The sequence below is a fragment of the Cyphomyrmex costatus genome, unplaced genomic scaffold (assembly GCF_001594065.2).
Source record: "Cyphomyrmex costatus isolate MS0001 unplaced genomic scaffold, Ccosl1.0 scaffold15, whole genome shotgun sequence".
In the NCBI taxonomy this organism is placed as follows: domain Eukaryota; kingdom Metazoa; phylum Arthropoda; class Insecta; order Hymenoptera; family Formicidae; genus Cyphomyrmex; species Cyphomyrmex costatus.
In genome coordinates this window covers 301638-319419 of record NW_017275499.1, presented here as the reverse complement: position 1 = coordinate 319419, position 17782 = coordinate 301638, and the positions used below count along the sequence as shown (strand labels likewise).

The following is a 17782-nucleotide window of genomic DNA, read 5'->3' as shown; positions in this document are numbered from 1 at the left end:
TCAGAGGATGATGCTCTTCATGGAATATTACACTCCCCAATTTCCTCTCCTGATAAAACCTCAACGAATCAAGTCCGACAGTCGTTTCACCGATGATTTCATTTTCGCTTTGATGATCCCGCTTTCGGATGGATACACGCGACACACATCGATCGTGCCGTACACACGAGCGTGTGTCGCACTCATGTGCGTGCCATGCGTGTATATATTTATGTGTACGGCTAATGATGGAAGAAAACGTTATTCACAGGGAGGCGGGCGAGTCCGTGTACCATCCTCAGTATACGCCTTGTATCTTAGGTAGGGCTGAGAGAACTCGAAGAGAGAACCACGGACTTGTGCGTTCAGTCTAACTCGGTCCTCGAACTGGTCCCGTGTACTTGGCGTGCTGCGTGTATAACCGGCGTCAGTCACAGCATCCGCGTTGCCGCTTCCCTGACGACGCGAGATAAGCTTCCCCCGAAGCACCGTTGGGCACAACGCTGGTACGTTTCCGCGTCATTCCGTAAAAGCCGAGCTCCGTGCGAGACGACAGAGTCCAAAGTTTTATTCCATCCCTCGGCGATTCCATGAAGGAACTGAATTCTTATCATGTCAGAGTATATCTTTGTAAGAAAACGCGCAGACGTATAACAAAAAATTGTACAAAAAAGTTTGAATTAATTTTTTATTAAACTTTTTCGTAAAAAGTCAATTAAGATATTTCGCGCTAAATTTTTATCACTCTTCAGCAAACGCCTACTAATGTAGTAATATTACATTAATGTTGTAATTTACAACTCAATAATATAACTGTTACATATTCAATATGTGTTATATTTATATTGTAGGAATTAAATTGTAACAGTAACGTGATGTTATTGTTAGTTTGCATTTGCTGCATTTACTTACTTATCTCTCGAAAACTAGACTTTGGAAATACGTGTTAGCGGACATTCAACTCTACTTTATTATTATTACGACGCTATAAAAACAAACATTTATGTCGTCGAAATAACCGCGCACAAAAATCTGTATTTATACATCTCATCTCTGTTTATCGGCTTAAACTGCTGTTATCTAACAATTCAGTAGGGACACAAGGCGAGCAGTAATCAAAAAAAAACAGGAAAAGGGCTGAAAAGTGATTCGGCTTCCTTTCCTACTTCCAAGTTGGCCTGATAAAGCATACATAAAACGGCGGAGACGTTAAAGTCGATTCAGTGGTACGAGACAACAGATCCATCAGCGAAGATGAGTGGCTTGGCGGTTTGTTTGATACTCCTCTCGACGGTGCTGGGTAAGTTACGAGATACATCAGAAATGCCTATTAACTGAGCCCTTAATACCTTGATTTCTAATCGCACGCCGTTCTCGCGACATTGTGAAGATACATACTGAAGATTATTACTGGAGAAAGCGCAGTCGAGTTTAGAATATCGGAAAAATGTTGATTCCCGGTAAACGTCGCAAGTAATATCATGACATCGGTATCATAATTTCTTAGTCACAATGTAATTGTTACGTACAACGTACATGCGTTTGCGTTGTAATTATAATAATGAATTGAAGGTTTAAAGGACTTTATTATTTTTAATAATAATTAACACGTTAAATAAGGCGAATAAGAGTCAAATTACAATATGAAATCTAATATTGATAATTTATTCTAATATTATATATTGCGAAGAATATCACGTAATTTTTGCGCAATATATAATCACGCAATATATAATATTAGAATAAATTATCAATATTAGATTTCATATTGTAATTTGACTCTTATTCGCCTTATTTAACGTGTTAATTATTATTAATTATAATAATGTTATTGAGTGAAAAATTATTAATAAAATTATGTATAAAGGACTCTTGTTAATAAATAAATTTAAATGTAAATAAAGGGCATAAGAGTCAAAAATTAAAATAATCTTAAATGTCAAATTTTATGATATATTACGAAGATAAAATAGATGTTTTCACATACAGATAATGACGTTTAAATAAAATTTATGTTTCTAACGATATTGACATTTAAATGAAGTAGATGTTATTAACAATAATATGATATTGACATTTAAATAAAGTTGATGTTATTAACAGTAATTACATGTTTCGGCTTCTATATCGAGCCATCTTCAGAAAAATCTGAAAATTTTCTTCATTATGATTATTTTAATTTTTTACTCTTATGCTCTTTATTTACATTTAAATTTAAAAATTATTAATATATCATATTACATTATAATGTACTTTTGTAGTTTGTTTATCGGGTTAGAAATGTACCAAAAATTTAATCATACAAAAGAACTATTATTGAATTATTATTTCATAGAGATCGATTTCTTAGGTTTTACATATTTAAATAAAAACTCGTGTCTGCAAAGAGAAGTAAATTTTTTCAGTCATTATAGTTTCAAAGAAGTACATTCTTCGCTTTCAAATGAAGTATAAATTGTATTAGTAATAACTCAGAACAACTCTTCTCGCTTTATTCACTTAACTATTCAAGAAACTCAGGATATTGAAGAAGACTTTATCTGACGTTTGCATAAAATTAAATTTTCGCAGTTGCCGTTCGACGTTATTTAATTGTTATCAATTACAGTCGACCAAACATGACGGAAGTGAAATTGGGGGAGCCTAATTTCTAATTAAATACCACTTGCAGAACCATCGAAATGAACGTAAAAATATAATATAACAGGCGTGTTTGACGCAGAATGATTTTGTATCAAAAATAAAAGAAATAAAAAACAAATAGCTATTTACATAACTATTGAGTTTGCAGTTGAAAAAGTAGCGAATTCTATTCATAGAATATATAACAAAATTTATATTTTAACGTACACGTTTCTCGTTCTCTTTTGATTATTGTACTGAAAATGTTAGTAAAAATTATATATATAACTTTTTGTATATATACATTGCGTGCTACATCGAAACCTTTTACCGACGAAGGACCCCGTATACAGAAATTAAACTCCAGAAATAGGAACAAAAACGTTCCATGAACCGTTAAATACGCTTCTGCGTCGTGTTGAACTCGCGTTCATAAATTTGCTGTTCTTTTTCTTGCCGCATATTGTCTGACTGTGATATACAGCGTCGACCTTATCATCGCCGATTCTGGTACGCGAAGCAACGAATATAAACCACACGGGTCCACGATGTCCTACCTATAACATCGACCTTCGTCCATTAATTCTTCGCTCGGTTCGATGTTCGTTAGAATAAAACTACCGACGTTTTTATTTATTATAATATTTTTAAGGAAGTCACGAATTCGAGTCAATTCTAAAGTGAAGCTAAAATATATCTATAATATTTTGTCATCTTGCAGCTTTGACGTTTAATTATCGAAAATCGCCGCCTTTATTCTCTCGCGGTCCTTTCGCAGCTTTAAAGTTGCCGGGGGGAGGGAATCGACTTCGAGCTCATCGAAGAGTCGACAGACTTTTTGTCTCCCACGTTATTGTCGAGCGTCGAGAGGACGCAGCAAAGATGCAGCGGCGGGCTCTTTGAGTGTGACGGCGTTTTTATAATCACTTCTGTATAACGCAGCTGCAAGCCAGAAGTCGCGCGGGGTCCTCCACGGAGGACATAATCCGATTTCTTTCGACTGTCGAGATATCGCCATCTCGAGGCAGTCGCTTTCCTCGCATATCGGTCCTTCTCTCCGCGCCGCATCGCGCCTCATCTCGTCCGCGCGCTCCCGCTTGCGTGCTTTCTTTTATGTTTCCTCGTCGTTCTGGTGGTTCGACCCGATCTAAATATAGAGACGTTGCAAGGGTCTGACGGGTCAGAAGTAACTTGTCGCTATTAGCAGACGAGGGTCGAGAGCGGACGCGGGCAGACGCCCGCATAGGAGAGACCGTGGGAGTTAGAGAAATTTAACTTCGGACGTATGTGAATCTCTCCGGATAGAATTGAGAGACGCGCGCGGCAAGGATTTATTAAATTTTCCCGCGCGGCTTTTCCGGGCTTCCCCTCCGCGCCGCGCCGCTTGCGAACGCGGGCACGCACCGAAATGGAATCGGTTATTTCGGAGGATGGTCGAGATAGGTCGCAAACTTTCGAGGAAAAATAAGAGAACGTGCAGGAGCGAAATTAATTCTTCCGGCGTTTCATCGAAGCGAGAACAAGTGGTACCTTTTGGAGTTGCAGTTGGAGAGAAAATTAGCTTTTAATTCGTCAAAGAACCGGTTATTATAGCGCGATATTCTACTATTTATATATATATATATATCATCGCTTTTCCGCGTTCTTTGTCATTTACGGTACGCAGCCAATTATTCCGCCATTTTTCCTTCAATTACGACGTAACTCTCTGCCGATCTTGGAAACCAATACTCTACTTCTGTGCGAACCTTTCTATTATTCTTTCATTAATTTGAAACTGATAGGACAGACAATTAGAGTAAAAATGTACGTTTATATACGAGGAGGATCCTCGGGGATCAGCGTTTTCCCGCAGCATCCCGCATGTCGCTCGTCGTTTCACCCCCGGAATCACCATCGACATTTCTGTCGTTTCGACTGGGTTCGCTTTCTCACGGTACATTGGTTCTTTCCATGGACCGGCTGCTCCAGGCGGACTCCATTCCCCAAATTCCGCTTCGCTGTAATAGCATGTTTCTCTCCTACCCGACATCGATTGCACGAGCGGTGGGCTTGCAAGCTCAAAGCGCCGTTTCGCAATCCTTAAGGCTAAAAGACTTTTGTCGAAAGACTCGCGTGTCTTTCTTCCGTCGCGTCGGTTTCCTTAAGCGCTTTTTTACTCGCGATTATCGGCCGGAGAGAGATCGAAAGCGGAAGAAAATCCTCCCACGAAACGCGAAAGAAATTAGGATTTGAGAACGTTATACTGTATGAGAGTAACACGTTACCATTGCAGTTATTTTTTGCCAAAAGAAAAGAATACCTCGTTACTATTATTTGTTACTACATTAATTTAAAAACTAACGCATTACTATTACCGTTACTTAGAAAGTAAGATCGTTACTTTTTCGTTACTTCTTTATGACATTGAGGTATGTAAGACATTAGATTTAAAAATTACATTATTTAATAGTATTAATAGTTAATATTCAAATTAATTGTGTGAATCAATATTCAAAATCTTATTATAAAACATTTCTAGTCAATTAAAAATGATGCAATAATCTATTGAATAGTTATAATAAGAGATAATAAAGTAACTGCTGTAAAAATGTAACGACGTTACCATTTCCATTACTGTTATAAAAAGAAGTAATGAATCACACACACACACACACCTAAAAAAGTGACGAAAATAATAACGCGTTACTTCCCGACTTTGAAACAAAACGTAAGAGCGTCGAGTTTACCGAATGTTCACGAAAACGAGCAAGAACGGAAGCGAAGATTCTATTTAAAAATTCGACGTTTCTTGCGACAGTTTCATTTTTGAACTGTATCTTTTTATTGAATCTTTCTGTCCCTCTCTCTCTCTTCTGTGATAAAAAAGGTAATAAAACATTAAGATAATAATGATGCTTTTCTCATTAAAGTCCCGCAGAAACTTAAAAAGATACAAGTTTTATGATTATGTTATTCAATTATGGAAAGAAGTTGAAAAATAATTATCGCAAAGGTATCGGGCGAGAACGCAGGGATGAAACGTATCGATAGTTCGAGACCCAATTGATTTGTAATAATCAATTGAGGAAATCGCCATAACGACGAACTCACTTTTACTCTCTCTCTCTCTCTCTCTCTCTCTCTCGCCTATTCCTTATTGAAGTCGATCATAAGCAGGCCTCCAAAAAACGTGCTGCAGCGCCGCCATTCTTTTTTTGTATAATTATTGACAATTTTGTACACCATAATACAAGCAACAAATATATATAAAAAGATTTTTTTAATTATTATCTCCCAAAATAAGGTAAAATTTTAAGGCCTCCAAGGTGGGGGGGGGGGGACTAAACTTTTAAGGAAAAAGCTAAATAACGCTATCGATTATTTATCGCGCGATTAATAAAAATCTTTATTTAAAAAATTCTCCAATTATTTGGCTTAAAACTACACAATAATCAACATTATTGTTTATATATCATCAATGTGTAATTATAATTTTATTAAATAAAATACAAAATCTTTGCCGTTTGAAATTAGGTATCGTTGCCATATAAGGAAGGCAATGCTGAATCGGTTTTGATTTTTGTTTAAAATTACACTTACATTAATAATATACATAAATGTTAATTATATTCTAGTTTAAGCTAATATCCTTTGAATAAAGGCTTTTGTAATTAATAAATATAATCTCGGCTTTAACTTTTTCTTTAACTATTCGCAATTCCCCATTCCCTCCTCATACATTAAAACCATCGAAAACATATAATAGTATTTATCTTAAATAGCGAGTGCATTCTACGGTTACTTGTTATACTACTACATTAATTGCAAGTGTATCTCGGATGACTTTTATTGGAATTGGATGTGAGGAATGAAAGATTCTTCGCAATAATGTTGTTCGCGTTTACCCGCGGTATTCGCAATCCTCTCAGTTTCTCTTACATACTTATATATGTACAATATAATACATAAAATTTAATATACGTTTAATCTGATTGAATATTGCTGGACTGGACTTTCGGAAATGTGGGATATTATAATAGCACGTGAAATTTCCGTCCAAGTGCCAATTCAGCGTGCCATCGTAGCTTCTAGTGTTTATATAAGCTTATATGCATTTGTGATTCGATCGTAAAGCCTGTTTTCCTTGCTTTCAGGGATTCTCGGCGACTGTCCTGCGGTGCAGCCACCGCAGTGGGGATCCGTCAGAGAGTACCGTCATAAGGACGGTACTCGGCAGATTGTGTACAGGTGCGAGACGGGCCGTAGACTGCAGGGTCACAAGATAGCGACTTGTACTGCTGACGGTTGGAATCAACCCGTCCCGAAATGCGTGATTAGTAAGATATCGCTCCTACTTTAAACAAACCGGCGTCGTGAAGTCGTTCGTGAGAACGCACGTCTTAAGTTCAAGCAGTCTCTCGTCGGGATTAATCGGGCGCGGAATCTACGATGTATCAATCTCCATCTCGTGTTCCAAATCGACCGTTTTACTCAATTGACATTCATATACGTTCGCAGAACGTATATTTGTTTCGCTTCTTCAGCTTAACAGCGATTAATCGTCACCTGGATGATTTATTCGTTCGTCGATCCGAATATATTTGTGCGTCACGTCCTCAATAATTACAGTATATAAATAGTATATTATTGAGAAATGAGACTTCATTTTAAATTAAATAATTCTACGCGCCAATTTATATTGTTTGTCAACGATTTATGTTTATATATATTGTACAGATAACTTAATTAACATACCATTTGCGAATCACGCGTCCATTCTGGACATACAATATTTACATTTAAGAAGTATTTTGAATTAATCTCAAATTGGAATCGGCGTAAATTAACGATTTGTGCATATCACATATCGCATGATGTCCCCGCGATGTCCATAGCTATGCGGCATTATACTAATTTGATCGACGTAAGTCAATTATCCACTTGAAAGGGAGCTTAAAACTTCTTGTGCCTGGCTCGGATGAAGCCTCGTCGCGCGCATTCAATAGAACTGACGGACAAATCCGTTTACTGCGAAACATCGTGCTGTCGAAATAAAGGGACTCGCAGCGTCAAACTCGCTCTTAATATCGTAACGCAAATCAAGCTTTTGCTTAGTCAATCGGACACCCCGAACTCATGATCGACAGACGGAGATTGCTGGATATGATGATTAAACTCGCTTAATTTCCTTTAATCTTGGCGGATTTACAAATGAGTGTGAATAGCGCGTACTTGACTGCTTTACGCATTATACTTGGCTGATGCGCGCGAATTATGCGTATAAAAAATATACATGATAGCATTCTCGTACGCGATAAAAGGCGGTAAAAGTATCCTGTCTCCATGTTGGATCACCTTACATATATCCAATGAGATTAATCCCCTCTGTGATGTAAAGCTAACGCCGGAATATCTCTAGAAACATTTTTACTCGGTAAAACGAATATTCTATTTAAAGTCCATTCGGCGGACATGTATGAGTGCGACGAGAATTTAATTAAAATTCCTTAATTATAATTGCAAAATGGATTTTATTTGTGCTAGCACAATAAATGTGCAAGGCGCTATAATGATTTGGCGGTGATGAACGAATATTTACATTTATTATTCGTTAACAATTTGCAACAATTACATTATTCTATTCGCGAAATAGGAGGTACTTAGCTGTGACGTTATGTTCTGTTCTGTGTAGATGATGATATGTTGATGGAACGTTTTCGTCATGAACTTTATGTCGGCGATCAACCAATCGCTCCGGACAGGAACAAGGTACAAATCGCGAGGGATCGTCTTAAGGCGCTTGAGGGGATAGACGATTTAAAAAAGGCAGAGAAAAACAAAGGAGGGCAAGAAGAGGAAAAAGAAAAGGAAGAGGTCGGTGAAATCCTCGTCAAGACATAAGATTTTATCAATTATTATAAATATTTACAATCATATTTTATTAATAATTGTTAATAAAATAGAAACTGATTGAAAAATATGTTATATAAAGATGAAGATAAGTATAATAATATATATAAAAATTAATAAGGTTTTATCAATTATTATAAATATTTACAATCATATTTTATTAATAAAATCTAATTCATATCTGATATCAGAAGAGTTATCATTATTTTATAAAGATTTTGCGGATCCATGAGAATGTTTAATATATATATCTATAGATATATTTATAGTATTATATATATCTATATAAGTATCTATATATATATCTATAGTATTATATATATCTATATAGATATAATATACTATAGTACATATATATATATATATATTATATAACATATGACCATATTTTACTTATATACGTATTTAAATCAATTAATAATTCAGTTTCAGTTGGACGCTACGTCCAATCTACATTCAATTATCGAAAAATTTATCGAAAGATGCATTATATTATTTAAAGATTATTTTATGTCGCGTGACACTGAAATTTTGGGTATCGACACCAAAAGTTGGGTGCCGACACCAAAAGTTGAAGCTGACACTATAAGTCACACCCAATTGACACTCAATCATTTAACGGTAACACCGGTTACACCTAACTAATACACCCTCGTTAATGATCACACCCAACCGACACTGAATTATTTGATGGTAACACCGGTTACACTCAACTAATACACCTAAGTTAATGGTCACACCCAATCAACACTCAATCATTTGACAGTAACACCGAAAATGATATCCAAAATGGAGATCACACCCAAGTATTTGAATGTAACACTCGAAATAACACCAAAATTGAAGGTAAACCCTAAACTAACACCGAAATTGACGGTTAACACCAAAAATTTCAGTGTATTTTTCGTAAGGGCGGTTCCATTTAATCTTGTTGCCGTAGGTGCGTAGTGTCCCAACTAGACATCAGCTGTGCTGCGAAGAAAATCCTTAGAAAGGGACTCATCAAGGCCCCTTCGATCAAGCATGCTCGATCCGCCAAATACGCCAGGTTTGTTGTTGCACAAACAAGCCGTAAAACAACTCTGAAATAACGAAAAAATTTATCTTGTGCTTAAAAAGTAACAGGAAATTAATGTCAACCTTCTTCAATTAAATGTGTTTACATATACATTTTGTTACGTATATTTATGTCTATTTATAGACTCTCTCTCTCTCTCTCTCTCTCTCTCTCTATATATATATATATATTACATATATAAATAATTATGTAGAGATAAGATAACATACATAAACACTAATAACAGTGTTGCACGTATTTCTTAATAAATCCTTATTTCTATTAAATACATGAAGTGCATTGAGTGCTTTCCAATTGATAACACAAATCGACACACAAGTGTCGTTCTATCTTTGTCAATCTCTAAATGTCAAGGAAGATAGAATACTTGTGTCGACTTGTGTCATCAATTGGAAAGCACCCATTGTATACAAAGCCATAATTGCGCCGTTGTTGAATACTGTTCGTCTATATTACTGAATTTAAACGATTATAATATGTACATGCAGTATTTACAGAAATTACAAAATAAGGGAATGATAATTATATTATGGTGCAGTTACAGAACAAGAATTGAAGACATGCTTGAGGAATTGCAATTTATGTCAATTAAAGAAAGAATTTATTTAATACAATGTTTGTATTTTGATACATAAAATGGTAAATGGGGATTGTTCGGGTTATTTAAAAAAATGAGATAGAGCAAGTAAGAAAGGAGTACAAACAAGATCAGAGGGAAATATACATATTAAAAGATGTAAAACTAGAGAGAAACAGAGAATGTTGTTATGATGGATTTAAAACGTATAACAATTTAACCGAATGAAATAAGAAAAGGAAAAAGATTTAAAAACTTTAAGAGAGCGTTAGTGCCATACATGAGGAGTGGAGAAGAATAGTGCATTGTAGATGTATGTTGTAAAACTAATAAATAGGCATTATGTTAGATTGAATCACACATTGTAGCTATTGAAGCTAATAAGGATCAATCAATCAATCTCTTTCTCTCTCTGATGTTGGTTAATTAAAAAGTTTTCAGATACAATGCAAAAATTTATGGAAATATAGTTTTATATTTACTCTTGAAATATTATAACATTATAAATATACGTGGTATTACGTACATATATTTGAAGATCAATTTGAAGGAAAAATAGCAAGGTGGGACTTTGAAATAAAATACCTCGAAACATATTAACTTTTTATGAATGTATTTTTACAAATAAGTAAAATACATATTATTATTTTCTTTTTTATCATTTCGCGCATTAATATGCGATTTTTTTCTAACGATTATTAAATTTTTTTGACAATTTTCAATTAATAAAATATAACATACTGCTTAAATATTTATTTATAAATATATAGGCTATGTATTCTAACACATATGCTATGTGTACAAGATTAAATGTCAAAGAATTTTCACTGCTGATCACTATTACCAATTTTGGTAGATTATTTATTGATTTCGAATTCCAATTGTAGACATCATTATCCATTCGCATTGTACTATTGTACATTTGTGAAGGAATGTTTTTAGCAGTATACAAGCTGCAACGTATTGCAAAAATTGAGATAAAATACTGATACCAGTAGTAAAATTAGGTAAAAACCTGTACCATTACATAAATTAAAAAAAGACTATAAAATATAACTGCTATCCCATATAAAAGTGTCTACACTACAAAATAGAAGTAAATTATTGCGCCAAAAATATTTGACTTGTTAAAAAAAGAATTATTAAAACCATTCTATTATATTACCATCCTATCTTAGGAAAGAATTCTGCAACATCCTGAAAAACCTCTTCCGGTGATTTCATAGAATTAACTTTATAAACTAAACCTTGCTGTTCATACATTTCTATGATTGGTAAAGTGTTTTTCAGGTAAGTTTGATGACGCAAGACCAAAGACTGCTCATTATCGTCGCTACGCCCGCTTCCACTGGCACCACGGTTCAAGCAGCGCTGAGTACAAACTTCTTCACTGCACTCACAGAATATTACGCCTTTCAGGATAACTTTTTCAGCCATTACCTGTCATCAACATATACCATACATGAAATAACTATAATATATAAAGTCTACTTCCTACAATCGATTATCAGAAAGCATATATAATTTTAAGGTCACAGCATAGATTTTTGCATAATACATAACGTATGTATAGCGCATAAGCGAATCAATCAGTTAAAATTGTTTCCTTCCATTTCATGGACACGAGAATCTTTGATTGGTTGATTTTCTTATGCACTAGGTACTATGCATTATGCAAAAATTTTTGCTATTAAAATATATAGTAACATAATATATACAACTGTGTATGTACGTGCGTGCATATATATTAATATATTCTTAATAAATAGGTAAAAGGCTAATAACAGTTAAACTAAAATTAAAAATTGAATCAACGTTAATATTTGACATAAAAAAAATTAACACAAAAATTAAACATTAATAAAATTATGCAATGCGTTGGATAATACATAAATCATGACATGACATGTTTCTGACTTTGACTACAATGGAGGCACCTCTGGACCCAGAGGTGAGTTCATTTTCGGAGATATATTATATGTAGATGCTTGTCTTTTACCTATTTAGGTATATTTTGAATACTAAGAGTCCTGTATTTATATATTTAATTTATATATTCTTAATTTAATTATCAATTAAATAAAAAAAGGTTCATGGTTGAAAACTTCGATACTTGAATTATCAAGTATCGTAGTTTTCAGCCATGAACCTTTTTTTATAAATAATAATTTATACATAAATTTTTAATATATTTTCCAGTTATTGTCCCAATTACTGTTGTTAGACTTAACAGGCAAATGTAAACTAAAGACTCATTGTTGAGCTTTCTTCTACCTGAGAGATAACGAAATTACATAAATAAAAATAAAATAAAAAAGAATCAAGAGATGTTTTAATCACACTGAGCTCCCCCATAACTATGAAATCAAATCTGATGTTAATTCCATCTAACAGTACATATTACAAAAAAGAAATGAAAAATTAAATAAAAAAGAAAGAGAAAAGAAATGAATGGTATGCAGAAACTGCCGATAAGAAAATCTAGATTAATTTCGAGAATAGATTTAATTGTAGTGTCTCTCAGTTTTTGAACATGGCCAGAGACACTACCGCGTCTCCTGATTAAAATTGCAAATAGTATACCGGGAGTGAGGAGGCTCACTGTGAACATAGTGAGCCTCCTCATACCCCCAATATAATATTTGCAATTTAAAAAAATCTATTCTCGAAATTAATCTAATTTTTCTTAGTTTTGGCATACCATTCGTTTCTTTTCTCTTTTTTCTTTATTTATTTTTTTCATTTCCCTTTATATGATATGTATTGTTAGATGGAATTAACATCAGATTTGATTTCTTGGTTGTGAGGGAGCTCACTGTGATTACACATATCATGATCCTTTTTTATTTTTATTTATGTTATTTTATTGTCTCTGAAAAGGGTTAATAAATGAACCGAAACATGTAAGCACAATTATTATAATGAAAAAGTTTTATTTGTTATATATTAGCATTTGCGTAAAGTTATCTGCGCTTGACTCCTAGTGTCCTTTTCTCTCAAAGTTTATATTTAATTATATTAATTATCAACTCTATCTCAATGTGATATTACTGAAGGTTTTAAATAATAAACCTATTGACTTAAGACAACAGAAAAAGATAATTTAATGAAAAATTAATCTATTCTAAACATAAGCTGCACATACTAGAATCAATGTATCTTGTTGTTAATGTAAGAGACAAATCCTAATAATAATTTATTGGTAATCTCAGATTCAACTAATACAACATGGACATTCAACAGACATATCCAAGAGTGTGTCGCATTTCATGCATGATATATAGAATGTATAATCGCTTTATTCTTCTTTAATTTTTGATAAATAATAAGTATAAGAGACAATAATGCGTATTATGTATCGAATAAGGCGATACCTTATTCCAACCGTCAAGATTATCTTGATTTCTGGGAAAACCGTCGATGAGAAATCGGTGATGCGGATTCTTGGAAGTCTGCATGGCGCGATCGATGAGGCTACAGGTGATCTCCACAGGGACGATTGTACCGTTTCTGATATGTGTTTCGATGAGCTCACCATATTCCGAGCAGAGTTTGGCACGTTCCTCACGCAACAGATCACCGGCCGACAGATGAACATAATCATAATGCTTAACAATGTAGCGACAGAGCGTACCTTTGCCAGCACCCGGACCGCCTAAGATGAACACCACCTCCGGTTTTTGCGTCGTCACAGCAGACATAGTGCGGATACAACGTCGCGCACCAGCCACACATCGATCAGTCTCAAGACTCTCAAGTCCATTACACGCGGCAGTTATACTGGCGCCATTTTTAAAGGCGCTAAGAATTTAGAAAGCCTGTCCCTGTTAAAGACCTATAATCAAAGATGCGCCAACCGCGAACGGCCCGTGATTGGTCCGCTATTGTGTACCCGTGCCAACCTTACCTGCCTGACGCTGCCCAAGCTAGGTGAGAAGATGAGAGCCTGTTACGTATATGGTTATAAAAATATGTAGGTAAAAATTGCGAAGTATGGTCTTGTTTTATGAAATATGTAATATTATGATAATGATATGATATTATGATATTATTTATTCTAAATATTTTAACATTTAATGTGTAGATTAAAATAAAATTTAAAGCTAAAAATGACACTAATTGCTCAAATATATGAAAATTTTATTAATCATCAATATTCAAATATATAAACATGTATAATTATTTTTTTATTTGTTATATTCAATCATATGTTCTATCAAATGTATTGCCTTTTTCATTCGATTCATTTCGTAAGATTATTTTAATGCTCTTAAGTATTTTTAGAGGCCTAGAAAACAGAGATGCGACATTGCGTCGGTTGGGTTAGGTAACCACCGCCATTTTAATTCAATATAAGTGCTCTTGACCAATAAGCTGATGACAGTTGATGCAAAAGGTAGAGAGATTAGATTAGGTTAGGTTAAGTCCGATATTAAATATTCACACAAATAAGAATACTTACACCATAATAATAGTTTTTTATTGCACTTTGACACTGTATTGTCTAAATTTTTCTCTCTATATATATGTACATACGTTATAAAACTATATCTATTAGATGCAATAGTGAATTAAAATGGCTCTCTGATCACGTGATTTAGACAGCCAATCAAGCCATACCCTTCAATGACGCATCTCTGTTTTCTAGGTCTCTAGCTCTACTCTGCTGAGAAAAGAGGATTAAAATCAGTCGAAACTGATCCGTTTACACCCAAGAAATTTCACTTCATTTTGAAGTGAATTGGGATTAATAGTTGCTTTCCATTTACACCCAAGTGAAACTGTTGTGAGTCTGAAGTGAGCTGAGTATGAAATACTCAAATTAATGACGTCACTACTTGCTTACTTTGGCTGTGTTCCAAAATTTATTGTCAGTGCTGCGTGTATGTCGTCATAAGTGCATGCTACCAATAGCGTTTCAATTTTAGTAAGCATGCTTTTCATGCAAATGCAACTTTCATTTTGGAACGATGCCACCATCTTTGTGCTGTAGCTGCCTCACCTCGATAGCCGCAGCAGTCACAGCAGGAAGTGACGACAAAATTAGTGACGTCATTGCTCTCTCGCAGCACTGTCACAGTGTGCTACGATGATTTTTGGAACAGTGTTGACAGTGCTGTCAGCGCTGACAAACAATTTTGGAACACAGCCTTTGGTAAAATTAACAAATAACAACACAGGTTTATAACCTCACTTTTAAAGTGAGTTTACGAGACTTCAGGCTGCTTTTACATGCAGCGTAAGGGTGCAAACCCATGCAGCGGAATAGCGTAACGCGGAACGAGAGTAGAACCAATCACGAGATTCTCTAGAAACACGGAATGCTCGTTATTGGTTCTGCTCTTCACAGAATCGTTCTGTTAGATTTGCTTACAAAATTTGTAAACAGATCTAACAGAAAAATTCTGTGATTGGCGATCCGCTAATCCGCGATACGCGCGATACGCTCCATGGGACTGCACCCTCAGGCTGCTTTTTGTTACGTCCGCGCAACATTTTTCCGCGATCTTGTAGTGTAAAGCCGCCTTTACATGCGAATAATCTAAGAGCCGCGTTGACGAGAGCGTCGTCACAAGAGAACCTGCCTTAAGCCCATTCTACATTGGTCGTATCGTAGCATCGTAAGGGCTATGGCAGAGAACGAGACGTAACATGCGTAGTCGTAACGTAAGGTAAGGCAGAGAAAAACGTAGCTATCGCAGTAGTGACTAGCAGACTGGCAGTCACTACTACGACAGCTACGTTTTTCTCTGCCTTACCCAGGAAGTAAGATATAAGGAGACTCCACTCCGTAAAATAAAAGTGGACCCATTTTAGGTTTCGAGTTCAGTTTCCAATTCTGATGAGTGCGAGTAAGAGAAATGATCATTTCTCTTACTCGCACTTATTATGCACAGCACTACTAAATTCACGAGCGCTGCGAGTGTTGAGAATCGGAAACTGAACTCGAAACCTAAAATGGGTCCATGTTTTGTAGACTGGCGAGACTGAGTGGAGTCTCCTTATATCTTCCTTCATGGCCTTACCTTACGTTACGACTACGCATGTTACGTCTCGTTCTCTGCCATAGCCCTAAGCGTCGTGAGACTTCTAATTGACACATCGGATTGGCTGTTGCAATAAATTTGTGACCTGCGACGCCTACGATACGATCAATGTAGAATGGGCTTTAAAATCCCTTCCTGAAACGCGTGGGAGTAGGGCGACGGATCCTCAACCCTTTCGGAAAAGCATTCCTCGTTCTTTCTGATTCCGGCTCTCCAACTGTGCGGTTCGTTCTCCTGGGACCTGGGACATCGCCTGCGACGCCTTTGTGTAAGACCACGTGTGAATTTTTTTATTCAAAATCCATTCTCATATCCTAACTCAAATCCACACCGGGTTCTCTTACGCATTACAATTCAATTAACTCACTTAAACAAGCTCTAGTTATAAGTGAATTAAATAATTATTTTTCTATTTCTTTATTCGCGTAATTTGTAGCATTATTTCTAAGAGAATTTATATCCTTAATCACAATTAGCCTGATAAATATAAGATTATCAATATTCCAATAATAAGAATTCAAGTAGTAATAAATGCGATTAGTAATAATTCTATTATCCTTAATTCTAAGATTGAACTTGTAAAACTTCACTAATTTAATTGAATTACGCTGTAAGCATATGTTCTAATTTTCTTTTGTAATTGAACTCAATTAGTATAAAATATACATAATTGTATTTTATGAAATCGGAACAGAACTTGTTTAACGTCCCTATTATCGCTTCCTCAGTTTACTTCTTTCACCTACGAACACGAGGTTCGTGAAGTACTGGCCCAGTATTCAAATCCACCAAGGAAGGATTCAAGCTGCAAGCGTATCGTAATTTGTGAGGACCTACAGGTAAAAAGTAATTACTAAAGTTATAAGTGAATTCCCAACTTATTCCAATTGTAAGAGCCCCAACACACACTTTTATATAACGCATAAAGCATGTGCATAAAGAATTTCATTGGCCCATTTTCTTATGCATGAGTCAATGGACCAATCAAATTCTTTATGTATATGGTTTATGCGTTATGCAAAAGTCTGTGCTCCCCGCTTAACACTAAACGTGTCGACCACGTGGGACGCCAACACCGCCATATCCGGGCTCAACCGTTACATTCCAACGTATCGCCGCGCGCGTCTACTGCATCACCGCTTTGGAATCTCGATCCTATTGGTTACCGATGCTGTCGCATTTTCATAAATTCGTTAAACCTAACATGCAACGGTGCCATGTGACCTCCTACGACGCCGCGTCGTAAGCGAAGCAACGTGCTCGACAACGACTCTTACCGCGCGTGGATTGACGAATCCCTCTGTGTAATATCGCAGCTCTATTTACATCGTAAATTCAACCAATCAAAATGCTTCTCAAAATGTGCATCAAACTTCTCAAATGTCGCACGATGCTCGAGCGACATTTGATCTGCGCGCAGAGCGGTGAGATGAGGGGGACAGCGGAAGGCGGGCGATTCGAAAATCGGCCGAAAGTTGCATACACTTTATGTATGTTCACTTTGTACTGGCACCTTTAATTAATAATATATCAGTTAATTTTCATGATAATATATCATTATTAAATAAAAAGGTTTAAATTTTTTAG

The 17782-nt window shown here is 35.4% G+C and overlaps 2 protein-coding genes across 2 annotated transcripts; one reads left to right on the top strand and one right to left on the bottom strand.

The window, feature by feature from the left end:
* The first annotated feature begins 267 nt into the window (after positions 1–267).
* Positions 268–9628, top strand: LOC108783434 (uncharacterized). The gene is made up of 5 exons (XM_018551998.1): positions 268–485; positions 1072–1279; positions 6738–6920; positions 8276–8457; positions 9434–9628. The coding sequence occupies exons 2-5, from the start codon at positions 1234–1236 to the stop codon at positions 9482–9484; spliced, it is 462 nt and encodes a 153-aa protein (XP_018407500.1). The 5' UTR covers positions 268–485; positions 1072–1233; the 3' UTR covers positions 9485–9628.
* A 1544-nt stretch (positions 9629–11172) lies between these two features.
* On the bottom strand, positions 11173–13977 carry LOC108783418 (UMP-CMP kinase). Its single transcript, XM_018551981.1, has 2 exons — positions 13523–13977; positions 11173–11588 (listed from the first exon to the last, which is right to left on the bottom strand). The coding sequence occupies exons 1-2, from the start codon at positions 13847–13849 to the stop codon at positions 11310–11312; spliced, it is 606 nt and encodes a 201-aa protein (XP_018407483.1). The 5' UTR covers positions 13850–13977; the 3' UTR covers positions 11173–11309.
* Positions 13978–17782: the final 3805 nt, after the last annotated feature.